The sequence below is a fragment of the Spermophilus citellus genome (assembly GCF_964194105.1).
Source record: "Spermophilus citellus genome assembly, chromosome: 2".
NCBI classification, from domain to species: domain Eukaryota; kingdom Metazoa; phylum Chordata; class Mammalia; order Rodentia; family Sciuridae; genus Spermophilus; species Spermophilus citellus.
In genome coordinates, this window is record NC_138183.1 from 200,692,990 (window position 1) to 200,720,628 (window position 27,639).

The 27,639-nt window shown below is 35.7% G+C and overlaps 1 protein-coding gene across 1 annotated transcript; it reads left to right on the forward strand.

Annotated features, from left to right (window-relative positions):
* Positions 1 to 15,718: 15,718 nt before the first annotated feature.
* Positions 15,719 to 24,725, forward strand: LOC308636865 (olfactory receptor 10A5; the record flags this gene model as incomplete). Its single annotated transcript, XM_081272684.1, has 2 exons — positions 15,719 to 15,853; positions 23,662 to 24,725. The coding sequence occupies exon 2, from the start codon at positions 23,760 to 23,762 to the stop codon at positions 24,723 to 24,725; it is 966 nt and encodes a 321-aa protein (XP_081128810.1). The 5' UTR covers positions 15,719 to 15,853; positions 23,662 to 23,759.
* Between the last annotated feature and the right edge of the window lie 2,914 nt (positions 24,726 to 27,639).

Sequence of the window (27,639 nt, forward strand, 5' to 3'; positions counted from 1 at the left end):
GTTAATTGGAGGTCAAGTTGAGAGATACCTCCATCTCTTCCTGGTGCATTTCCTAGCTCAAATCAAAGCCCAGGGCCTCTCCCTGTGCTACTTGTCAAAGGCTAAACCTTCCTGAGGTTGGGAAATTGCAAAAGAACCTTTGGCCCTCTGCCCCTTGAAGGGATCCACCACGACTCTTGGCCCCAGGCACACTTGTAGCTTCACGGACTCATTCCTGTACTGAAAACCCAACTAATACATTAAATTGAAAATCATATTCTTTTCACAATAGTTTAAGACAATATGTTAATATTATATATCAGATGTTATATTAGGCATGAAAGTCAATTTTTCCCTCCTGTTTTAAAGAAATTAAAATAATTTTTAGGCCCCTTGTGTATTATAAGGCCCTAGGTGCTTTGCCTAGTGGGTGGGTGAGCCCTGAGTGGTATCCTACTAATTTCCATTAGCAGCAGCTGGGGCTCTATCTCTAGAGGGGCTAAATTATGAACCCCTCCAAAGCAGAATTCAGCCTGGGTAGTTAAAATGCAACTTTGTAAAGAAGTCTAAAAATTTGTGTACATTCTTAGATTCCCAATGATAAAAACTACCCCTCCTTGGATCATTGTGATAGTAAAAACTACACTGTGGCTTCTTTGTGTCAAACATGTCCCAAAGAGATTTCTTCATGAATCAGTTTCAATTCAAGATCATGAGACTCTTGATTGTATTTCAGGAAAACAATACCATGTAGGAAATTAATGTGAACATAATCTCTGAGGAGAGTCATGCTCTAAAATTAAAAAAAAAAAAAAAAGGGCAAAATTGTTCAGGCATGTTCACACATGCTTGTAATCCCAGCGGCTCCAAAAGCTGAGACAGGAGGATCGTGAGTTCAAAGCCAGCGTCAGCAATGGTGAGGCACTAAGCAACTCAGTGAGACCCTGTCTCTAAATAAAATACAAAATAGAGCTGGAGACATAACTCAGTGGCCAAGTGCCCATAGTTTAATCTTCAGTACTGGGGGGAAAAAAAGGCACAATTCATCTCAATGTAAGATTTAAAATAGAATTAGTCATTGTGAAAGTCAACCATCTTTATGTACTACCTCTGTGCATTTGCTCATAATTAATTCCTAAAATGTCTGTAGTCCCAGCTACTCAGGAAGCTGAGGTAAGAGGATCACAAGTTCCAGGATAGCCTCAGTAATTTAATGAAGCCACAAGCAACTTAGTGAGACTCTCTCTTAAAATATAAAACCAGCAATGAATGTAGCTCAGTGCTCATGAGCCCCAGGTTCAATCCCAAGTACCAAGAAGAAAAAAAAAAAAGACAGTTTTAAATGTCAGTTTTACTTTTCTTTCTTTTTTTAAATTTTTCTATCATTTTATTTTGCCAGCATTACTTTTTTCCATGTGCTATGCTATGTATTCCTTCCCATAATTTCAATAATGAAAGCATAAATTGTATAAAGACTTTTGGAGAATTCTACTTTTGTTTTATGCTAATTTAACCAAAGGAAAGTACATTATGACAATGCTAGTTATTTTGATAGGCATTGTATATATGTATAAAAACAATGAAACTTCCTCAAAAAATGAAAAGATATCTTTTTATACAACTACTTTTGTAAAATGTACAATTTCTCAAGGTCTGGAGTCTTCCAGCAGTGGCATATGTGGTGATGACTTGTTGTGGGTTTTTTCCCTTTGGTGGTGCTGGTGATTGAACCAAGGGCCTCACACATGGTCAACAAGGCCTCTACCACTCAGCTACATCTCCATTTTTTTGTTTGTTTGTTTGTTTGTTTGTTTTGAGAAAGGGAATCACTAATTTACCATGACTGTCCTTGAACTTGTTTTCCTCCTCTCTCAGATGCCAAGTCTCCAGGATTACAGGCCTGGGCCACTGCACCTAGCCTTCTGCCTTTCTTTATTGTGGAGACTTATCCTCTAGTTGTCCCCAAGATTCAAGAAAATCAATAAGGAGAGAGAGAGAAAGAAAAGCTGATTTAGACTTAAGGTCTTTAGAGTTAAAGGTCATCATATAGGAATGTTCATCATATGTCCAGATTATGCCCCATATATGTATTTTTGGATAATGAGCATTAAAAATGAATATGTGAATTTCGAAAGTGCATTATTCCTGAAGTTTCCATTGAATTCCATATCCACTCACTTCCTTCTACTAAAACCCTTTTACTAGAAGCCCCATTTAGTGGCAGATGGGTAGTATGTGGTACTGGTGAAAAGGATTAGGAAGGAGGAGGGAGCACAGATGAAAGCATAGATGAAAGGGCTGGCTGGGTTTCTCTCAGAACTTCTGGAAACTGAGAGAGAGTAAAAGTAAAAGTTGGCACTATGTCTCTGATGAACATTCCTTTAACTTTAAATAATCTTTATATTTTATGTATTAATTAAAATAATTTAAAATATTTTAATTAAAAAAAGAAATGAGTTTTCCCTCTACAAATGCTATAAAATTTTGAATAAATTTTGAAAATCAAATTGTCTTCTAGAACACAACTGGTTGTTAGCCTTTCTTCTTTGATTTTGCCTGCCGCTTAATGAGTCATTGTTATTATTTAATTGATTTTTCTTAGGTTGCTAGTATTTTCATTTTTTTTTTTTTTTACTACAGATTACTTTTACTCCATTTGCTTCCTTGATCTCCTCAGGAACACTTAATTATTTGTTACTTTGCTTTATACTATTTTTCAATTTTTTCCCCATTTTCTATACCTTTTGAGAGAGCACCATAAGTCTGTTAATGTATTTTTCTCCTTTAGAAAAAAAAGTCTATTCTTTTCTGCTTTCAATAATTATTTTGTTTCTACTATTGCAATTTGTTTTCATTACAATATTTCCATAATTACATAAAGAAGTCTAATTTTTATGCCTATCTTAGCAAACTTCTTTTTCATCTCTGTTGCCTAGAAAACACTTATAGACTATATTAATGGCCTTGTTTGTTATATACTCCATGTTAGGGTATATTTCTTTCTTTCTTTGGTACCAGGGATTGAACCCAGGAGTGCATAACCACTGGGTCACATCCCCAACTCCTTTTTATATTTTATTTCGAGACAGCTGTTGCTGAGTTGCTCAGAGCCTAGCTAAATTGCTGAGGTTGGATTTGAACTTGAAAACCTCCTGCCTCAGCCTCCCATGCCCCTGGGATTACAGGTGTACACCACTGCACCCGCTGTATAATTTAATTTGGTTTCAGCCTCTTTTTCACTTTTCTTTTTCTTTTTTTCAGGGTTAGCTGTTTACTCTCATCACTAACGCTTCCTCATCCCAGCGTCACCATGCAATGGGCAGCATCATCCCCACTGGGCGGCAGCAACTCTGTCAACCCTTCCGCGGAGTTGTCTTCCAGGCTCCAGACCCGCCCCCTCCCGCAGGTTGCTAGGAGAGAGCTTCGCCAGGCCAGGGCAGCTCCCAAGGGCCAGCTTGGCTTTGCACAGACCACAGAGAAGCCGCAGACCCTGGGGCCAAGGTACCCTACCCTGCTGGGTTCCCTCAAAATTCGAAGGCGCCTGGAGCACCCAGAGCCCAGAAACAAGCCTCAGCTGCCCAGCGACCGCCAAAGGGATGAGGAGAAAGGTGGTGGGGGTCTAGGCGCCGCGGGGCCGCCAGCCCGGGTACCTGAGGCGACGAGCGGCGCCTGCATCGCTGGGGCGGGCACCGCCGGCCGCACTCAGCTTTCCGCCTCACGTGACTGGCGCCATTAGGCCTGCTCTTTCACCGCCGGGGCAGTCTGTCCTCAGGCGGTCAGTCAGTACACCAGTCGGTGACTCTCCCAGGCGCCTGGGGACCGGCAGGTGGGGCTCTGTTCAAGCAACTTCCGACTGCCAGGGGCGGCGGCGTCAAATAACTCCCCAGCCAAATGGGTCACTGCGCTTGCGCGGTGCGCCTGATCAGCGACTTGAGAGGCGCTTTATTAATTCTTTTTAGCTATATATAGCATTATAATTCATTTTGACATGATTATATAAGCATAAAATATAATTTACTCTATTTTAGTCTCCAAAACTTCTCTTTTCTCCTTCCTCCCCCTGTTCTCTTCTTTCTACTGATTTTTCTGCTTTTGATTTATAGTTTTTAAATTACCTCATAAATATACATAATGGTGAAAATCAGTGTTGTATATTCATATATGCCCATAGGAATTAGGTTAGATTTATTCCACTGTTCTTTCTTTATTTCATCCCTCCTCCCTCCCCATAATCCCCTTAGTCTACTCCACTGATCTTTTTTTTTATTATTATGATGGTATCTTTCATTCTTTTTTTTCTTTTCTCTTATTTTGGATTAGTTTTCACATTTCAGAGAAAACATTCAACCTTTGACTTTCTGTGTCTGGCTTATTTCACTTAGCATGATTGTATCTAGTTCCATCCATTTACCAGAAAATGCCATAATTTCATTCTTCTGTATGACTAATACCCCATGGCCGGTATGTACCACATATTCTTTATCCAGTCATCTATTGAAAGGCACTTAGGTTGGTTTATGGCTTAGCTATGTTGAATCCTGCTGCTTTAAATGTTAATGTGGCTGTATCTTCATATTATGCTAATTTTAGACCTTTGGGATATACACTGATAAGTGGGGTATCTAGGTCATATCATGGTTTCATTCTTAATTTTTTGAGGAATCTCCATACTGCTTTCCAGAGTAGTTGCAGTAATTGGCAGTCCCACCAACAATGTATGAGTGTACCTTTTTGCCCCACATCGTTATCAACACTTATTATTATTTGTGGTCTTTATAATTGACATTCTGACTGGAGTGAGATGAAATCTCAATGTAGTTTTGATTTACACCTCCTAATTACTAAAAATGTAGAACATATTTTTATATATTTGTTGGCCATTTGTATTGCTTCTTTGGAGAAGTGTCTGTTTAGTTCTTTTGTCTATTTATTGATTGGTTTATTTGTTTTAGAAGAAAACATCCTGCACAAAAGTCAATTCAAAGTGGTCAGAAGACCTAGGAATTAGACCAGAAACTCTGCAATTTCTAGAAGAAAAAATAGGATCAACACTCCGATATATTGGCACAAGAAGCACAAGAAATAAAACCAAAAATCAATAAGTGGATTGGCATCAAATTAAAAAGCCTACAGAACATTACAGAATGAAGAGAGAGACTACAGAATGGGAGAAGATCTTTTTCACCTACTCATATAGTATATTTGTATTCAGAAATCTAAAGAACTCACTTTTCATTTTTATGATGAAATCCTGCTATAAGATATACCATTTTAAAATTTCAAATTTTTTTGTGTTGTATTCTGTGAGTTGAAAATGTTGCACAAGGGCTGCGGATGTGGCTCAAGTGGTAGCGCACTCGTCTGGCATGCGTGTGGCCCGGGTTTGACCCTCAGCACCACATACAAACAACGATGTTATGTCCGCCGATAACTAAAAAAAAGAGTAAATATTAAAAATTCTCTCTCTCTCCCTCTATTACTCTCTCTTTAAAAAAAAAAAGAAAATGTTGCACAAGTGCTTAGATGGTATCTATGTACATTGTATGCTTTCAGCATAGTTAGGTATCATTGCATGATAAACACAATGTTCTGACATCTAATTGGATTGCAAAATGATTTAAATTTCACTGCTTCTTCAAATGTGGCATTTGAAATCTATTTTTGGTAGGATGTGTATCCACTGAAAATAAAAATGAATCCATAATGCTATACTACAGAGATGTGCATTGAAACTAAAAACACTGACAATTTACAACTGTATTATTGTGGTTGTTAGTGTTCTAAGGAGTAGAAGAAAGTATTGCTAATGGACAAACTCTGTCACAGCTGCTCAACTTTGGCCACTGTAGCATAAAATCAGCCATAATGTATAAATAAATGAGTATGGTTGTACTCCAATACAACTTTATTTCTGAGTACTGAAATTTGAATTTCAAATAATTTTTACATGTCAAGAAATAGTAATTTTCTTTTGTTTTTTCTAAAAAATAAAAATAAATTTTCTAAAAATGTAAAAATATTAAGATTAGAAAAATAAATCTTTCTAAAAATGTAAAAATAAATTAACTCATGAACAAAATAAATACTTGTGGAGTGTTAGACAGGCTATAGTTTTCCAACACCTGCTCAATGCATGAGCTCTGACACTGAAATGCCTGGGTTTTAACCTTGATCCTGTTTGCTTAACAGCTTTATAACATTGGGCAAGTTACTTAAGATCTCCTATCCTCAGTTTCTCCTTTTATGAAATGAGAACGATCATAGCATTTACCTCACAGCTTGATGTAGGATTAACTCAGTTAATACATGTAAATCACAAAAGAATTGTGCAGGGGACATCATAATTTCTATAGAAATGTTAACCATTATGATGATGCTGATGACAGTGGCATGGAATGTGTTATGAATGATAGAAATTGTGACATGGGAGAGAAAACAGGAGGAAGACTAGAATGGAGAGGTGGGTAGGAACCATGTCTTGAAAGGCCATCTCTGCTGAGATATTTGAACGCTATTTTTTGAACTACATAATAAGGGTTTTCAGGACAAGAAAAAATATTAGATCGGTATTTAGAACATTATTGTGGCAGTCAGGTAGAGATTAGAAGACAAGAGAATCCAATCTGTAAGAGAGAAGTAAAAAGATTTGTACAAAGGAAAAAAAAATAAGTACAAGGAAAGCCACTTCTTAAATCTCAGAAATTGTAGCCCTCTAAGTAGAGTAGGCATTAAGCAGAGCTGACAGCTCAGAGGAAAATTGCCTCTGTTCTAGACAGCAGCTGCTCCTGGAAACCTGCAGGCCAGCAGAGACTTGAGCTTCATAGATGGCCCCTTGCCAAGATGAGGTCATCAGGAGGTGTGGCTGTGCCACCTGAGACATTAGCCCTCCTCCCCAGATCTGAGCCTGTCTAGTCACCTACCCTTCCCCTCCAGGACCCAGCATAGGCCACTGGGAGCCTCAGTCAACTGTGCTCCCTCAACAGCAGAGTATGTCATTATCAACTTTTTAATGAGGTCACAGACAGTGACTGTTCATTAAAGAATTGGTTAGTTTGCAAACCCAGGGGAGGAAGAGACTAAGGACCGAAGTCAGTGACAATAGAGCTAAGCCCAAGAGTAGTTCTACTGGAGGGAGGAAGAATGAGCTCTTCTTAGCAGAGACTCTTAGGCTTTTACTGTTAGGCCTCTGGGGTCCCTTCCAGACACTATGATTCTGAAGAGAGAGAACTCAAGGGACCAGGCCCTGGAGGGAGGAAGTGACAACAGAGCCAAGTGATCCCAGGCTCATCCCAGCTCTTGGCAGAGAGTCTTGGGGAAAATCAAACATTCTTCAGATTTTCTTGTATGCTTATGTAGATGAAATATTTGGAACTCCTCCTTGTGTAGAATCCCTTAGACATTCCATCCACTCCCAGATTCTCAAAAACAATCACTACTGTAGAGATGAAGATGCCATTTATGTGTATCTCCCTTGAGGATTGTTGCCAGAGCTTCCTAATTGGCCTCCCTGCCTCTAGTCATGCTGCAGATTTACACATATACTCCTCATTCAAATCCATTCTCCTCAGAGTTGTTTCTAAATTAACACATGGCAATCTATTATTATGCTTAAAACCCTTATGACTCACCTTCATCCTAAGAATAAAACTAATGTTCCTAGTATGTCATACAAGCCCCCTTATAGTTCAGCTCTAGGCTCTCTTTATAACTTCAGATCTTACCATATCCCAGCCACATGGTTAAATGAATAGTCAGTTATTATTGTATTATTTTCTTTCTCTGTATACCATGCATTTTTAGTTAGCATTCTTTATTCCCATGAAAATTTGGAATTGAAAAACTTCAGTTTAAATCCTGTGTTGGCTATTTACCATCTATACAAGTTCACACAAATTACTTTAAATTTCTATCCTTCTATATCCTCATCTTTGGTGCAATAACACCTCATGAGGTTAACATAAAAATAAGATGAGAATAAAGAAACCTACGGTCCAAGAGCATTAAAAATCCTGTTTGTCCTATGGCAGCAGAGGTACAATGTGAATGAATCACATAAGTTAGTTAGTGTTAGCAACTAGTACCACTTGTAGAACTTTCTGATTCTATTCTTTAGCATTTTTTCCAATTTAGAGTGGATCTTTTCTGCAGAATCCTCAACAGGTGTTTGCTACTATTTGTCATATAAGTAAATTATTAAGTCCCCTCCTTTTCCCAGGGAGCAGGGTGAAGAAAGGAACTAATGTAATTACTGCCAAATACAAGCTACCTATTTGTTAGTAAAGTACTCTTCATAGTTATTAGTAAGGGATAGAGAACAGGCAAAGTAACAACTAATAAGTGTCAGAACTTAGGTTTGAGTTTAGGTCTCTCTGGTTTCAGTATCATTACCTTTTCAATATAGCATATTACTTCTCTAGATTGTAATGATAGAAGCTAGAAAGAAACTAGGAGAAAACAAAAATAAATGTAATATGAAAGGTCAAAAGACTTCAGGAATGTTCTAAGAGGAAAAAAAACATTGACACCAATAGATAAAAAGGAATGACCTATTATTATATATGATTAACTATTTCTTTGGGATCATTGAAGGAACTAGAAATGTTACTTTTATTCTTTCTTTTTTTTTCCAGAACAATGGATTTACCATTCAGCCATGTCCCCAACCCTTTTTATTTTTATTTTTTTATTTTGAGACAGAGTCTTCTTAAGTAGCTTAGGGTCTCACTAAGTTACTGAGGCTGCCTTTGAACTTGTGATCCTCTTGCTTCAGCCTCTTTTTCTGTGGGATAATTGGTACGTGTCACCATGCCCTGCTAAAAAAATTACTTTTACTTTTACATAAAAACTACTTAGAACAGAATAAGTTTTCAACCAAAGGTAGACACTATTTAATCTTTGTTCAACTCCTCTGACTGTAATTTCTGCCTCACCTCATATACCCCACATGAAATTAATTCCTACATATCACTTAAGATTCAACTCTAATATTTTTTCTTTCATGAAACTCTGGATTATCCCTCGAAGCAAATCAGAGTTGACCCTCCTTGTTTGTTAAGAATTAAGTGAATTGCATTTGTATTTTATATGCATAAAAGACACAGCAAGGAGAGTTTATCATTCATATTTGTATGTCTGAAAACCAGAGTCCAGGGCTTGGCATACAGTAAGTAGTACATAATAAGTGATTAAATGAGTGTATAGTTCCCAAAATGTTTCTCTAGCTCTGATCTCCCATTGAAATGTGAGTTGTTCCAACTTTCCAATTGTCAAATATGTTTTTTGGTTAGGTATCAAGGTATATGTCAAGCAACAGGAAGCTCTCAAACTTTTATCATAATCTTCAAATCTTGAAAAAAAATGTTGTTGTTGTGGTACTTATTACCTTTTTTGACCCCACTTTTCATTATCATATTCTGAATATTTAGACTAAGAATCCCGAGAATACAACAATAACAAGGTGCTGCTCTCTAGGAGTTCCTAGATCCCTGATTAAGTCAGACAAGAAGATTAGCAGCTACAGAACAAGAGAGCAGGGTGCAAAGTGTTTTACTGAGTTAGGTATCTATATGGTGTTTTAGTGAGCCTTTTCACTGCTGTGACCCAAAGACCTGAAAAAGAACAATTAGAGGAGGTTCATGGTTTCAGAGGTCTCAGTCCATAGATGGCTGGATCCATTGCTCTGGGCCAGAGGTTAGGGAGAACATCATAGCATAAGAGTGGCAAAGAAAAGCAGATCTCCACCAAGAAGCAAAGAGGAAGGGAGAGATAGAAAGAGCAAGAGAGAGACACTTCTCTCACCACAGACAAAATGTTACCCCCAAAGACACCCCCCCCCCCCGCCAATGACCCAGCTCCTCCAGCCATACCCTACCTGCCAATGCTTACTATCCAGTTAATCCCTATCAGGTGATTAATGCACTGATCAGATTAAGGCTCTCATAATCCAATAATTTCATCTCTAAACTTTCTTGCATTGTCTCATACATGAGCTTTTGGGGAACACCTAATATCTAAATCATAACAACTGACTGGGAAGTATTCTGTAGAAATATTCAACCAGCCTTCTACTCCTGTTGATTCTTCCTTGGCAAAACTCTTCTTAACTCGAACTTGATTCAATTCCCATTTTCTTTTTTTTTTTTTAAATTTGTTCTTTTTAGTTATACATGACAAGAGAGTATAAGTTGACATATTTATACAAACATGGAACACATCTTATTCTAACTAGGATCCCAGTCTTGTGGTTGTACATGATATAGAGATTCACTGTGGTGTATTTATGTATGTACATAGGAAAGATAAGTCAGACTCAACCCACTGCCTTTCCTAATTCCTGTCCTTCCCCTTCCCTTCATTACCCTTTTTCTAATATACTGAATTTCTATTCTTCCTATCCACCCCCTTGTAGTTTGTTAGCATTCACATATCAGAGAGAACATTCAACCTTTGGTTTTTGGGGATTGCCTCATAGTCTCCAGATCCATGTATTTTCTGGCAAATATCTCGAAGTCATTCTTTTATGTCTGAGTAACATTCTATTGTATATACCACATTTTCATTGCCACTACCATTATCCTAGGTAGGCTCTTACCTCCACAGTATTATTATAAGAGCCTTCTCACGGTTTTCATGCTTTTTTTGCTCATTTCCCAATCCTTTACACATACTGGTAGTATTATTTTTACAGTGATGAACAAAACCAAGCCCCTGCCCTCAAGATGTTACAATCTAATGAGAAGAGAGATGTCAACAATGAATTGCACAAACATATATACAATTACAAACACCTATAATTGTTATGAAGGAAAAGATGTAGTGTTCTGAGAAACAAAAGGAGGGGATCCTAATACACATTCAGAATCAGAAAAGACCTCATTGAAGAAGTGGAATTCAAAGTAGTATCAGAGGATTATATAGAAGGTAACCATGTTAAAAAAATAAAAATACTCAAAGTAAATGGATTCTACTGTCATTTATAACTAAAACTAACCAATTAAAAAGAATTTATACATACAAAAATTCTAAGGCAGTATTGCAGAAAAGGTGTTGGTGCAATAAGAGTAGTGGTGATGGTCATGATATAGTGTACTGGAATGTCCCTTCCTCTCCTTGATGCAACTTCAGGTCCCAGTTCAAATAGCATTATGATGAAACCTGATTATATATAATTCATCAGGGCTCAGCATATTTTCTATATTTTGTTTCCTTCTCACAGTAGGTTTTGGGCATTTGACAGGGGAGGAAATGAGACAAGGAATAATTTCCCCTCAGATTACAAGTTTAGGAATCGGTGGAGAAGAACTAGAATCTAGTTTAGTTTTGTTTCTAATATCTGTCTTTTTTATTAAAAGATGAATATTTATACATGATAAAAATTCAATGACTCCTTCCTTCTGGAGGCAGAGGTTAATTCTTCTTTCTTGCATGTAGGTTGGGCCAAAAAATAAAAAATAAAAAACTCATTTCTAAAGTATAGAGTATGAAAAGGGGAAAAGGATTAACTTTACAATAGAGAAATCTGAGAGATATCACCTTAATCAGGGATTAAGGTTAATATGACTAGTGACATGTGGTGTTGGTACAATACACAACTTAGCATGACATGATGAGATGGGACCTCACACTCACAAAATTACTACCCCTTTAGCCCTTAACACCAAACAACAGCAAAACAAAACAAAACAACAACAACAACAAAAAAAAAACCCTACAATCTAATCACTAAAAACCTACAGACTGTTTTCAGAGACATTCTATGAAATACCCGATAGCACTCAGGTCAAAAAATTAACAGAATTCTAAGTAAATTTTACAGATTGGAGAAAAGTAAGAATATGTGGTAACTGAATGCACTGTACTCTCCTGGATAGAATCTTGGAAAAGAAAAGCCCTTTGTGGGAAAATTGTTCCAATTCAAATAATTACCTATACTCCAGTTAATGCACCAAAGAGAAATTCTCTGTTATTTTATGATTCTCCTACAAACCTAAAATTACTTCAAAATTAAAAATTTTTGTTCAAGACTTTAATACTGTTCAAGACTTTTATACTGATACAAGGATACACAATCAAAAGTAGATTGTCCTCTCAGAGGTAATAACTATTATCAATTTCTTACAGAGCTTGCCAGAAATTTTCTAATAATAAATTTTATTTATATATTCATGATTTTCTTTTTATAAAATATATGTCATTTTGTTGACATTCTTCACCTTGATTTTTTAAAAATAAATTTTAAAAAATTTAGAGCACTATTTTTATAGAAAAGTTGCAATGATAGTACATATAGTACCCATATCCACCACATTCAGTCCTCCCTATTATTAACACTTTATTGAATATGGTACATTTGTCACAATTAATGAACAAACATTGATATATGATTATTAACTAAAACCCATTCTTTATTCAGGTTTCCTTAGTTTTACCAGATGTTGCATTTGTGCTCTGGGATGACATCCAGGCTACCACCCTACGCGCAGACTTCATGTCTCTGCTGGGCTGCGCTTGGTCATGCCAGTTTCTCAGACTTTTCTTGTTTTTCATGACCTTGACAGTTTTGAGGAATACTGGCCAGATATTTTAAATAATATCTCATATTTGGGATTTATATAAGGTTTTGCTTATAATTGGACTGGGGTTGTGGTTTGGGGAAAATGATTATAGGAGTGAAATGTCATTTTCATCGAATCTTATCAAGGTCACATTATATCAACATGTTTTAGCACTGGCTATGATCTAACTTTGATCACCTAGATGAAGTCATGATTGTCAAGTTCCTCTATGTTATGGTTTGGATGTGAAGTGTCCCCCAAAAGCTCACATGTGAGACAATGAAAGAAGATTCAGAGAAGAAATTTTGGGGTTTCAAGAGCCTTAACCCAATCAGTAAATTAATTACCTGATGGGATTAATTGAGTAGTAACTGAAGGCAAGTGGGATAAGGCTGGAGGAGATAGGGCATTGAGGGTGTGGCTTGGGGACATATATTTGTATCTGGCAAGTGGAAATCTCTCTCTCTCTGCTTCCTGGTCACCATGTCAGCTGCTTCCCTCTGCCACACTCTTCCACCATGATGTTCATCCTCACCTTGTTCTGGTAGGGTCCTTTCAGTCACAGCAGTGAAAAAAGTTGACTAAAACACTCTAACATGAAATTATTCTCCCCTGCTCCTTCCCATATTTTACTCTTTGGAAAGAAATTATCATGCTGAGCCCACACTCAAAGGGTGGGGAGTTATCCTCCAACTGCCTGTGAGTAGAGAAATCTACATAAATTATTTGGAATTCCCTCAGGAGATTTGTTGATTACATTTTTGTCTTTGTTCAATCATATATGTTCATCAATATGCACTCAAATGGTATTCATTTTATATTTTGGATTACAATCCAATCCTACTTAATTTGTTGGCAAAATTTAGCTTTAGCTACTGAGAGCTTTTCCATTTGCTTTCAGTGTCTCTTTTACATAATCTACTAATGAACTTTTTTTCTGTTTTGTTGTTGTTGTTATTGTTTTTCTTTGTTTTTAGCATTTGCTTTCTGCACTATAAAAAGCTTCATGCTCATTTCATATATTTCCTACTCCAGTCCTAGAATTAGTCATTTTCCAAAGAGTACTAATTCCATTTTGGAAATTAATATTAGAAAGACAAGTCTTGATCCTAGATGTTCTTAATTTTTAACACGAATATTAATATACATTAATAGTTATATAGCATTTCATTGTATATCATGAAAACTTCACAATTTTTAATTGTCCCCTGTTGATGAAATTAAGGTATTTTCTACAATGTTTGGCAATTTAAATGGTGCTACAATTTAAAAGCCAATTATAATTTTTAAAGCCTGAATTAAATAATTTAATACTATTTTATTTCCATCTTGTACTGTTCAATAGCTATTTAAAAGTCCAATAACCTCAAGTCACCTGAACAACTAAGAATCAAGAATTATTTCTTTTTTACATTTTCCTTGGCAATGCTCAGCAAAGGACCAAATAACTAAAAATAATAATTCCAATGGTAAAGTCTATGTATTTGAGAATGTTTTTATCTACAGTTATCTTTCTCCCCTACTGAAGCCAGAATTAGACAGTCAGTATAGTTAGGTAAATTGAGTCAGGTTGATCAAGGAGGCCAACTTTGAGTGAGTTGAGGAAGTTAGAGACTGTCCCCTGAAGAATTGAAATGTTAATTCCTTCAGAGCCTTTCCTCCACCATTATCAAGAACTTGCCTAACCTGTTCCAAGAATTGCTCCTCCCATAATGTTGTTGGTTAATGTGTCCTTGGCTTCTCTATCCTGCTCTTCCCCCTTTAGCCCACTCATTTCCCACCTTTTGGCCATCTCACGGAGCATTCCTGGGCCTAGTCATGTTCACAGGAAGGAGGAAAATAAGAGGAAGAGGGCAGAAGAACAAAGGGGACCTAGGACATACAAAAAGGGCAGAACATCTCACTTCTTGGGATTCCAAGATACCTCCCTTGAGAAGTCCACTCACCCCTTTTTAAATAAACCCTGCTTTAATAATGCTTGCCTCTGAGTGCTTCTCTAATATTCAGACTTCAACATGTGAGAAAGCAGGACTTGTCACAGATAACCGGCTGTATCACAACTACACTTAATAAGAACCACTTGGTCGTAGGCTCTTGACCTGACTACTCTATTAAAATATAAGCTTTATGAAGGCAGGGACAATATCTATTTGCTTCTTTGTTAGTTTGTTTCCTTTACTTACACAATCTAATGCCTAGAATTGGGTGTGTGGAGACTCTCTGCTGAAGTTAAGTTTCCCTCTTGGGAGAACATCACAGAATTCCTTACCCCTCCCCCTCCTCTCTGAAGAGCACCAAATTAGAAGGTTTTTTCAACCAATCCCCACAGGATACAGTGTCCTCTCACTGTTCCTGAGTCACCCTGCCAATCAGAATCTGCCATGTCCCCTACTCAACCCTTCTTAAGCAGAAGCTTGTAAGCAGATGCTCTCTGCCCTCTGCCATCTTCCTCTTCTTTCTCTCCTCTCTTTCTCTTTCTCTCTGCCCTCCTCCTCTCCTCTCTCTGCTCTCTGCCTCTCCTTCCCCTTTGGCAGCCCACCAATAAATCTCTTGGTTGAATCTCCATCTTGGGTGAGTCACTCGCCTTTCACAGAAGAGCACTGATATCTAGAAGACACTCAATGAATGTTTATTGAGTGAATGAATAATTAGTATCTGTGTGATAGGTTTTATAAATACAAGTTATTTGATTTCATCATAATATCAACCCTATAAAATAAGTATTTTTATCTTTAACTAGGCAATATGGAAACTTGAAGCCCCAAGATTTAATCACCTTGCTGAGTACCAAAGCCAGAGTGTTCCAGAGTTGGGATTAAATTTAGGTTAATCTGACTTCAAACTGCTACATTTTCTCTACACAAAACTACTTCCCTTTACCTAGAGTTTGGTTTCCCTTTCTTGAATTTTTCCTAGTTGGCTCTAAAATTCATCATGTTCTCAAAGGACAATAGATTAATAAAAAAAGGTCAGGTCCCCATGGGGAAGGGAAGGAAGAGGAGCTCTGGTGAGCCTGATAACACCTAGGGAAAATACAAATTCCAGCCATTCCACTAGCCTCAAAGACAAAAGAGGCACAGCTGGGAATAGTTTTCCTAAAGTCAGGACTGGGAGCAAGGCCAGCCCACAGTGTGCTCACTCACATCTGACACAGAAGGCCGCAGTGGACTGGCTGTGGCTACAGCCTTTAACGTCTCAGTGAGGACAAGAAGTAAGATTTGCTTGTTTCCTCCTCTGGATTTTCTAGAAGAAACAGTTATAGAGCTCTTAGATGAATGTCAGGCAAAGCCCATGAAGGAAGATGTCCCTATTGGATACAGGTAAGTCTCTTTATAAAAGGCCAAAACAAGCAGTGACCCATCTAGAGGTTCATTTGTTCAACAGGGCAAGGTCTGGGCAGGTTTGGGTGGGACACCTAATTCTATTCCTATGTCCACACTGCAAAGATCTCATCAGTTCCTTTCTTTCTTGGACCTCAGTTTCCCCTTTCTACGTCATAAGACAGGACCTGAGGCCACAAGAAAATTGATATTACCCAGGTTTTTTTTCCAGTTCTCTCATATCTTTTTCTGGGTCAGGAAGTGTCCAGGCCCTGCAGCCTCAGTAGGACATACACTTCCTCCAGATCTCCATTTTCCACTGATTAACTTGGGGAAGATTTGCCTTGGTGGAACATTCATGAGGAAGAGGATATTAAAGTCTTAGAAGAATGGGCTCCTATTCCTGGGACAGTCAGAGAAATGATTAGCAATGGATGCTCCCCGGGAAGTTCTGGACGGCCTGGCAAGGAGGCTGTGGGCCAGCTGTGGAATAGTGGCTTCTGTAATATCTCCCACAACACAGACAGGGTGCAGCTCTTTTTCCCCCAGTAGTTTCCAGGAGTCCAAAGAGAAACCTAGCCATCCCTTTTATCTCTGTTCCTCTCTCCTTCCCAAATCCTCTTCACTAGCACCATACACAACATCTGTCATGAAATGGGGCTTCTTCTAGTGAAAGTAGAGTTCTGATAAAGGAAGGGCAGACACTGAGAAAATAAGAACTCTAGTGAGGAAAGAAAACTCCATTAAGAATGAACTTTGGGCTGGGGATGTGGCTCAAGCGGTAGCGCGCTCGCCTGGCATGCGTGCGGCCCGGGTTCGATCCTCAGCACCACATACCAACAAAGATGTTGTGTCTGCCGAGAACTAAAATAAGTAAATAAATAAATTCTCTCTCTCTCTCTCTCTCTCTCTCTCTCTCTCTCTCCTCCTTTAAAAAAAAAAAAGAATGAACTTTGTCGAATTCATATATTTATTCATCTAATTAGTTGTCCCAAAACACATATAAATAGATTATTCTAGACAGACATTGGGCTACTTCACATAAAAGAGATAACAAAGACAATTAATATTCTAATGCGGTCTACAGATTGAAGCAAATATTATAATAGCTGAATAATTAAAATATCTTAAAGGATATAGAGCTAAGTTTTGAGTCAGGTAGGGTGTGGGAAGGCAGAAGTGATGTCACATGGAAAGGCATAGAAACAGAACTGAATTGGTATGTTCAATAAAGAGTAAGAAAATCAACATTATGGTAGAGAAAGGAGATATGATATGGACTCAAAGTGACACTTGAGACATAACTTATGATCATTTGAAACCCAATTTTCAAAACTATTGAAAATTTTCTTAACTGTGAAGTTCCATATTGACTCTAAATTTCAGTTTATTCATTTTTAATATGGGGAGGGTATTATGTATGTATGTGTGTGTATATACACACACACACACACACACACACACACACAATGGCACTTAAATCATAGAATTGCAAGAAGGAAATGAGGCAATAAATGTAAAGCACAAAGCATAAATCTATTACATAGTAAATCTTGTCAGACTTATTTGATATGGTCATCATTTTCATGTGAATGTTTTTATTGCTAACATATAACAAATACAGCTTATTCTAGACAATGGAGAAATCCAGAAAAAAAAATGAGAAAATAAATCCCCTCTTTTTACCATTTGAATTAAATCACTTTTAATTTTTGCATATATCCTTTCAGTCTTTCTATATAGCATCTATTTTAAAAATTGAAAATGTATCACAGTGAGCAGTGTTATGTTTTGTTTTTCATTAAGTATTATATGGCAGTTACTATGCAACAACATTAAATATTTATCAAAGATTAATGATGTGGGAGCATTTTGTTGAATACTTGCTTCATAATTGAACCATGCATTGATCTGTATTGATTATTATTTTCACTTTATCACTGTAATAGTCAGCATGGAAACTTACACAAAAAATCATTGCCTGTACCTCCTTTATTCGAAGGAGTTCTTTCAGAAAATGTAGGAATTTTAAATTATCTTCATATGTTGTGAGAAACTGATTTTCAAAGAAGTTATACTCATTTACACAGCCTTAAGCAAAATAAGATATTGTCTACTACACCATCCCTTATGTGCAGTGAATATTATCTTTTTAAATATTTCAAATCTGATGAAGATATTTAATCTCTATGTTTAATTAATTTTATTGTTATCAGTAGCAAAATAATTTTCACATGCTTACTAGCTATTAGATTTCTTTGGGAATTAAATTGTTATATCCTCTGGCTGTTTTTCTTTTGGGCAGATTATATCTATTTAAAAATGATATCAATGGCTTATATATGAAGTAGAAAAATCACATTTTATTATTTGTTTCCACAACTACAAATGTTTTCTGAAATTTGTCATTTATTTTTCCCTTTTGTTTGTAGGTTTTTTTGTGTTTTCAGTATTTTATTTTTAAAAATATACAAGTATTTTTCTCCTAAATAAAAACCAATGTATTTCCACTGTGCATAATGCAAATAATATAAAATACAAAGAAAAAAAAACACTTGTAATTGCACCACTAAGATGTTAACTATAGGCTGTGCGTCTGTGTGTGTATAAAACATGTATGTATGTATACATATACATATATAATATATATGTACACATATATGTGTATATAGATATATAAAAATTTTACAACAAATATTTACATTAGCCATACTATTTTGTAGCATATTTTATCAATTTAGCCAAACATACAAGATCTTTTCTCATAGCATTTAATATTCTTCCACAGCATACTTTTACATTAATGTACAATGCTAGATGTGGTGGTGCATGCCTGTAATCTCAGCAATTTGGGAGTCTGAGTCAGGATGATCATAAGTTCAAGGCCAGACTGAGAACTTAGGGAGGCTCTAAGCAACTTAGAAAAACACTGTCTCAAAATTAAAAACAATAAAAAGGTTTGGGGATGTGACTCATGGGTTAAGCACCCCTGGGTTCATTCCCGGGTACTGAAAAGAAAAAAAAATTTGTATGTTATTTCATAGTACAGATATAACACAATTTATTTAACCAATCTGCTACATGTTTATGTTGTCCTTTATTATATATTCACTTCAATTACTTTCTTTTTTTTAAATTTATTTATTTATTTTTTTTAGTTTTCAGTGGACACAACATCTTTTGTTTGTATGTGGTGCTGAGGATCGAACCCAGGCCGCACGCATGGCAGGCAAACGCGCTACCGCTTGAGCCACATCCCCAGCCCATTCAATTACTTTCTTATGAATAAACGGAGAGGAGCATTCTGGTAGCTAAAATTTGCACATAATCTTAATCTAAAATTATAGATGTGAGGATTGCTAGTTCAAAGAGTCTCTGGCAATATACTGTGAAATCCACCTATTATTTGGAACTACAGTGTTTAAATAGTTATGTTCTTTCACTTTAACTCAAAATATGTATAATCATGTCTTTAAATATAGAGGAAAAACTAACCTCCTTTTTAAAAATTATGGTTGCTTTCTGACAATTTTAAAATTTTTAAAATACTTTTTAGCCATTTGATTTCGATTTATGAACTGAATGATTATAACTTTACTTAATTTTCTCTTGGGTAATTTATAAGAATCTTTTGATATTAACTTGCAGGTATTATCTCCATTTGTAGTTTACACTTTAATTTCTATTTTAGATTTTTAATTCTCAAATTTATTTAACTTTTATATAATCAAATCAATTAATCTTTTTTTATGGATTTTGCTTTAGAGTAAAAGCTGAGAAAGAATTTTGCAATGCTGAAGCTAACATTAGAAAGTAATTTTAAATATTTAAATAAAATAAATTTTCTTCAAATTCAACTATATATTCACTTATATTAAAATCATTATTCATATTGAATACATTTTGGCATATTAAGATAATATTGGAATATTTATTTTCCTCTCATGTTGCCCTTTAGCTGCTTCTTGAATTCCTTTTATATATACCCTGCTTTTGGGCTTCACTGTATATAAATTGTCTCCCTAAAGCATAAGAAAAAAGCATAGACATAAAAATTTTTGATAATATAAGGAAGATAATTAAATACCATGAAGTTATATTATAAAATGGCTTAACATCTTTGTATGCATATACTTCTATATTTTCCTTAGTGATTTTGGAAAAATACTAAAATACTTATCAATTTTTAGTAATATTTAATAAACACAAAATGAAACTCAATTGCATATTGTGTTCAATCCAAGACATTCTTCTAACAGAATGCGTACTACATTCCATAAGAACATGTCAGTTTTGGACATGCTTATTCTATTTTGTGTGATGATACCAATACAGCAAAACTATTTTTCTAACTAGTTTTTTTTTTCATGAATATAGGAAAACTACTTGTTTAATACGCCTCTTCTGTAACTGGACAATGCATTGAACTTCTTAATATTACTAGCTTTTCATCTTCTTGAAATGATAAAATTATTTTTCCTTCCCAATATTTCTGCTTTATCTAGTTTCCTTGTCTTATTGTGTTTCCCCAATTTCCCAGAGTGTTTTGTAACTCTAAACTCCAATGTGGGTTTAACCAGGGGCTTCAAAAGATCTAAATTTCCACCCCAAAGTGAAGTATTTTTATGTAGGGATTCAATATAGGTATGGATGTGTAGATAGATATAAAGATACATAAAACTTTCAAAGGAGAGAATTTCCATAGTTTTTGTCAGCTTCTTGAAAGATTACATAAGCCAAACATAGGAACTTCTGTTCTAATGTTTTACTTATAAGTATAATGTTGGCTATTATTTCTATATAGATATTCAGGTTGTCTTAAGGAAATTGTCTTAACTGGTTGACTGTAAATTTATTTGATATATTTTTAAATCAGATAAATTTTGTGTTACATATTTTCCTATGTAACACAACATTTACCTACTGAGGATAACTTTTTTAATTGAATTTTTGGTGGGATAAATTTTGGTGGGATAAATTCCACTTGAGGATTACTGAATTTTGAACTACATTTTTATCCTTGAAACAAATTCTACCTTAGCATAATGTGTTATTAAAATATAGATTGGATTGAGATAAGTAAATGAATTTTTTTTCAAAATTTTACATCTATATTAATTAGGAAGATTGACCCAAGGAGATTTTTACATGTGTTTTTCAAATTTTGAATTAAAGTATTTGTTATTATCATAATTACAAAATAAACATTGGTCTCTTCATTTAGAAGAAGTTTAAATAACTGTAGGACTATCTGTTTATTGAAAATTGAATATAACTCTCTCAGCTCAGGACAGACTCAGGGTGCAGCTCTTTTCCCCCCAGGTTGGATCTTTTATTTTACCACAAAAATATTCCCTTTGTATTTTTATAATTTATTAATGTGAATATGATCCTTAAAGAACTGCAAAAGTTTTCTAGAGTGGTTGTAACCATATACACTTCTAACTGCAATGTATGAATGATCCAGTTGCTCAAATCTTCCCAGCACTTAATGCTGTTACTATTTTGTTTTACCCATTCTAATATATGTATAGCGATATATCATTGTGATATTGATGTGTATATATGCATTTCATTAAAGGGGAATGATGGTGAACCTTTTTCTTTTCTTTCTTTTTTTCTTTTTTTTTGGGGGGTGGGGGTGGGGGCTCAGTTGTGAATTATAGGGACATTTTTTTTTATCTTCTTTGGGATATTTAAATCATTTTTCCAGTCTGGTTACTAAGCAGAATTTTTCACTATTTCCAAAATTAAAAGAAAATTCCACTAACATAAAGTCATGTGTTCTAGGAATATTTTATAATTTATTGTTTTTTACTTAGGGATTTTCTCAGTTCAACAAGTCAGGTCTTCCCTTAGCTCAGAGATGTTTTTTCTTCCCTTGTTACTTCTTCAAATGTTTTCTTGCCCTTTTCTTTGTTCTATTATTTAGGTTTGCCTATTAGGTAGATTTTTCATTTCCTTTATTTTACTTCATAATTTCTCATAATTTCAATCTTTTCATAATTTGCTATGATTTCTCAAACTTGCACCTTAATCTGCTAATTCCGTTTTTTTAAGTCTTTATCACTGTGACGCACAGCCTTTTAATTCTGTAATCATGATTTTCCGCTTTGGTGCTCTTTTTTGAGTTTAAGATTAATTTTAGGGCTACTCATTCAGTATTTAATATTTTATGAGATTTATTAAAAGTAAGCAATAGAGACAATTTGATGCCTATCTAGTTTCTTCCAGACTCTTTCGGGAAGGATAACAACTGCTATGATGCCTTGGATTTATCTCATTAATGTGAAATGTTGTGCCTTCATATCCCACATGACTTCTGTTTACTTAATCTGAAAGAACTAGCTTGTCTTTCAGCATTATAAGAGAGTTTCTAGTTGAGAGTCTCTGCTGCATCAATGATCCTTTTATTATCTTTTAAATCATATTTAGTATTTCTAAAAAAATATTTAGTGTTTCTGACGATGGGAACAAAACTGTAGACATTATGTCTTTCTAAGAAATATTAGATTCAAATGGTTTAGAATTTTGAATATAACCTTGAAATACAAATTAGTCACTGAATAATATTTAGCCTCTCTTTGTTAAGATTATGTGCTGCTTGAAAATAAATTATTATTGAAAACTAATAGCAATGATGCACATTTCACCTGCTGTCCTTGACCCCAGGCATACAACTTTTTATCCCTCCTTACTTCCATACTCTACCACATAATCTCACAACAATGCCAGAGTGGTCTTTCTTCATGGTGTATTTGAAAATATGATTCCACTGTTTTGAATATCTGGGCTAATTTTGTTCTCTAGAGAATAAAGTCCAAATTCTTTAGCATGGAATAAAAGCATATTAATGGAAAATATCCAAAACACTGACCAGATCCTTATTTGTTTTTCACTGTGTGTCACTTCTGTTTTCTACTGTTTCTAATAATGTTTTTATTTATTAAATTTTGAGTGTTTCTTATGATAGTTCCCTCACCCTAATTCCTTTTTCATTTATCCCAGACTCTGAACCAATTTCATTTGCCAACTTTATCCCACTATTTCTCTATTAGACTTTTTAAATTTTAGATTACCAAGATAATAAGAGGAGATTCTTGATACTCAACTTAAAATTTGAATCTTAATGTTAATGATGTTGGTCCTCTTGATTTTCTTCCCCTCTGTCTTCACTGTGATTTTTCAGAAAATTCCATTTATTTCCCTAGATCTCAAGCATTTAGTCCTCAGATCAAGGTATAAGAATCCAACAAAGCAAAACAGAGTTTAGTAGAAATCAAAAGATATTTGGAATTCAAAATTTGGATGTGGGTTGGATTCAAGATCTGCCATCTAATTGTTGTTTCTTAACTTCTCTGAGATAATGTTTTCATGTAAAGAATAGAGTAATAACAAGAAAAAGATATACATGTAATCTGTTGTCAATACATGTTAGCCTTTCACTTACCTCTCAAATTCTACCCAGGCAAGAAAGATTTATTAAGACTAGAAAAATAATTACTTGCCTTACTTTCCATTGTAATTACATTTCTAGAGATTTTATAATTTCACATTTATATGTTCTTCAGTGAGATCATGAACATTGGATAGGTTTCTCAAAGGTTTAGAAGTTTTAAGGAACACCATTGTCTCCTAAAATGTATTCCTTGGTGGCTCCTTCAGAGATTCATGAGTCTGACATCGCTTGACCTTTCTAAATATGTTAATGTACAAATAGGAACATATCAACTCTTTCAGAAACTGATATAGGTCCTTCTTAAGCTTAGTGTCTTTATTCTTAGCAATTACCCTTCCTCTTCCAACAGAACCTGATCTTCCTTTTCCTGAAACTAAGGGGGAATTTGAAAAACAAATGCAGAATCTCCCAATCAACAATTTCTCTTCGTGACCACACTGGGAATTTATGCCTACATCCATGACGGCAGAAAACTGGACAAGAGTAAGTGAGTTTATCCTCCTGAGCTTCTCTTCCTTACCTACCGAAATACAGTCACTGCTCTTCCTGACATTTCTAACCATCTACTTGGTCACTCTCATGGGAAACAGCCTCATCATTCTGGTGACCTTGGCTGACCCCATGCTGCACAGTCCCATGTACTTTTTCCTCAGAAACTTGTCCTTCTTGGAGATTGGCTTCAACCTAGTCATTGTGCCCAAAATGCTGGGGACCCTCATTGCCCAGGACACAACCATCTCCTTCACTGGCTGTGCCGCTCAGATGTATTTCTTCTTCTTTTTTGGGGTGGCTGAATGCTTCCTTCTGGCCACCATGGCATATGATCGCTATGTAGCCATCTGCAGTCCCTTGCACTACCCAATCCTCATGAACCAAAGGACACGTGCCAAACTGGCTGCTGCCTCCTGGTTTCCAGGCTTTCCTGTGGCTACCGTCCAGACCACGTGGCTCTTCAGCTTCCCATTCTGTGCCACCAACAAGGTGAACCACTTCTTCTGTGACAGCCCACCTGTGCTGAGGCTGGTCTGTGCAGACACAGCACGGTTTGAGATCTATGCCATTGTGGGGACCATTCTGGTCGTCATGATTCCCTGCTTGCTGATCTTATGTTCCTACACTCGCATTGCTGCTGCCATCCTCAAGATTCCATCAGCTAAAGGGAAGCACAAAGCCTTCTCTACCTGCTCCTCCCACCTCCTTGTTGTCTCCCTTTTCTATGTATCTTCAAGCCTCACCTACTTCCGGCCCAAATCAAATAATTCTCCTGAGAGCAAGAAATTGTTATCATTGTCCTACACTGTTGTGACTCCCATGTTGAACCCCATCATCTACAGCCTGAGAAATAATGAGGTGAAGAATGCCCTGAGCAGAACCTTCCACAAGGCCCTAGCTCTCAGAAGCCACATCCTATAGATATTATAAGAGTAAAGTTCATTAAATGGAGCACTGTCAGTCTCACATTTGAGTTTCCTCTCTGCCACTTTTTACAAGTCCATTGGAATGAAATTCAATTCCTGAAATGGCTTTTGGATAGCTCAGTAAAGAGGAAGGAATACAGAAGTATTTTAGATGTCTTATTGCTACCTGCAAAAGCTTCTCTGCCTACCCATTATCAATTGTTTTTTTTTTTCTTATTGGTAGTGTTGGTCTTTCAACACTTGTGTGGCCAAGTATTTTCAGATATTCATATTCCTGTGTAACATACATTTGGTTAGTATGAAACTGCTAGTAACTTTAAAACATGGATACATACATAGAAAAGGAAGGAAAACCTTATCACAAATCATCTTGCTATTTTTTTTCCTTTAGCCAAATCTGACCATCTATTTATCAGATGGAAAGTCCTGTTATTCCCTCCCAGTACAAAATTTTTCTCACTATTTTACTTCAGTTCTCATGCCCTTGAAGTAGTTTTAGTTAGTTCTTTTAAGCTTATTGCTATACAAAATGGGTAGAAAAAGTAGATCCATAACCCTCATGTATATGTCTTTATAACCTCAATAATCACTTCTTTCCTCACTACACTTTTCCTAGGAAGAATGAACTGAGCTCCATAAGTTGTCTATCCCATATTTAGGTTCGTATACTTTGTTAAAGTAATATCACTAATTTTAGTCATGGTGCTGCTCTCATTGAAGCTAAAATAGATCCTAACTCCAGCATAAGTATTCTTTAACCACAAAATAGTTCTCACTCTTTTTCAACCTCCTAGTACTCTATTTTGTAGACATGCCATAATTTATTTAACCAATTATCTACTGTTAAAGACCATGCTACAAAGAATAGCGTTATCCTTATGTTTTTTTATAGTTCTGTTTTACATGTGACAGATGTAAATCTAAAAATTAGAAACCTTGAGCAAAAGGTAAATACACTTATGATATTATATATTGGCAAGTTTTCTCCCGAAGTGATTGCATAATTTTAAATTTCCATTAGCAATTTATAAGTATGCTTGTTTTCTGGTAGTTTTGTTTTCATCAATAGCATTTGTCATGAAACACCTGGAATTTTCCTTATTTAACATATAAAAAATTCAATGAAATTTTAATTTGAATGAAACAAATTTTGAAGAATAAGAAAAATATAGGTAAGTAAATCAGAGAAAAATTATGACTTTCATTCAAATTTCTAAATTCATAGTTAAGATAATTACCATTGGTGATATTTTGGCATTCTATTTTTGCTTCTTGAAAGATTTTGTTTCACCTTTATTTTAGCCAAATTCATCCCATCTTTCAGTGTTCCACTGTGATTCTTCTGACAGCACTGTCTCAACCTGCATAGCAACAACAAAGGCCAACTGGGACACTGCCCTCTGATGGAGAAACAGTAACCCAAAACTAGCTACACAAGTATATTTTATAAGATTTCATAATCAGAAATTTTAACTATAGAGGCTTTGTAAATTGTCAAGGCTTGTGAGTTTTCAAGAGGCTTTTTTTTTGTGTGTACTAAAAATTTACAGAGCTAGAAACATTTCTGTAACTATCCTGCTGTTACAGTGTCAGGAACATCCTGCAATTACCCTGTTGAACCCAGAAAACCCACTGGAATGGAACATCTGGTAACTATTAGCAGCAAAGCCAAGTATCAAGGCTGTTCACATCCTTACCTTTTGGCAAGGAGTGTTTCCCAGGCTTAGCTTTTGCCTATACCACAGGATCAGCCAACAACAAGGGCTCATTTACTCTACACATCTACCCCTTTTTAATTTTTTTTAACTACAACTAATGCATGTCTATTTGGAGGTGTTGAACTGGGATCTGATGAGCTTGCAGCCGACTGCAAAGAAACAATACAAAATTAAAGAAAACAAACCTTATGAGATACCATGTAGTATATTTTAGCATATTCCAAGGATTGAAACCAGTTAGGTCATCTAACAGGTTTTCTGCAAAACTGGCAGGAGATAACATGGGAATCTGACTTTCCTGCATGGCTGGGTGTAATGATGCAGTTGCAAGAGATGTAAACTAACATTGTTATGATTCCAAATTTCTAATAGATGCATTTTAATCTTTTTCCAATTCCATTAGGAACTATCATATGGAACAGGTGTTACACAAATAAATTGATAAGCAACATGGCATCATAATTTTTGTCCTAACTTAAGACTTTACATCTGATCACCTAGGCTCATTACTGTATCTTTAATGCACTTAACTTAGCTTTAGGTTTATTATCAATAACCTCCTGAATTTGAAAGGCCAGAGTATTGACGAAATAGGCTGTTTGGATGCCTCTCTCAGGAGCAATGGAGTCAGTGATTGCAGAAGTAATTACAGTACTTAGGATAACAATACCAAAGACTACAAGTCCTCTGGCACAGCATGATCAAGTCAACTTATTATGAAGTTCCTGAAGAACTTGCAGCCCTTTATCTTGATACAAGTCGTGTGTAATACTAGTGAGAAGCATAAAAAAAGGAAGGCTATTATAAAACCAAATATCTTGATCTTTGTTATGTCTAGTCATGCAATTCTAGAGTACAATTAGTACCTGTACAAAATATCATTCACTGTTCATTTTTATGATATTAGTATTTTATATTAATAATACATAAGGAGACCGAACACATGCTCATGGGCTAGTGGTACAACCACTGGTTACATCTGTTAGTGATGGACTAGTAAAGTTAACAAAATCCAAAGCAGCAGCTAGAAGCCATAAATCCTTCTGAATATTTTCTGAACCTGTGATCAAGATTTTACTAACAAATCCCCCAGGAGTAATGAATTCATTATGAGGATGCACTGAATCAAATCTATGGGACCAATCCAGGACATATGACTCACACTGTGAAATGTTATGTCTTACAGGAACT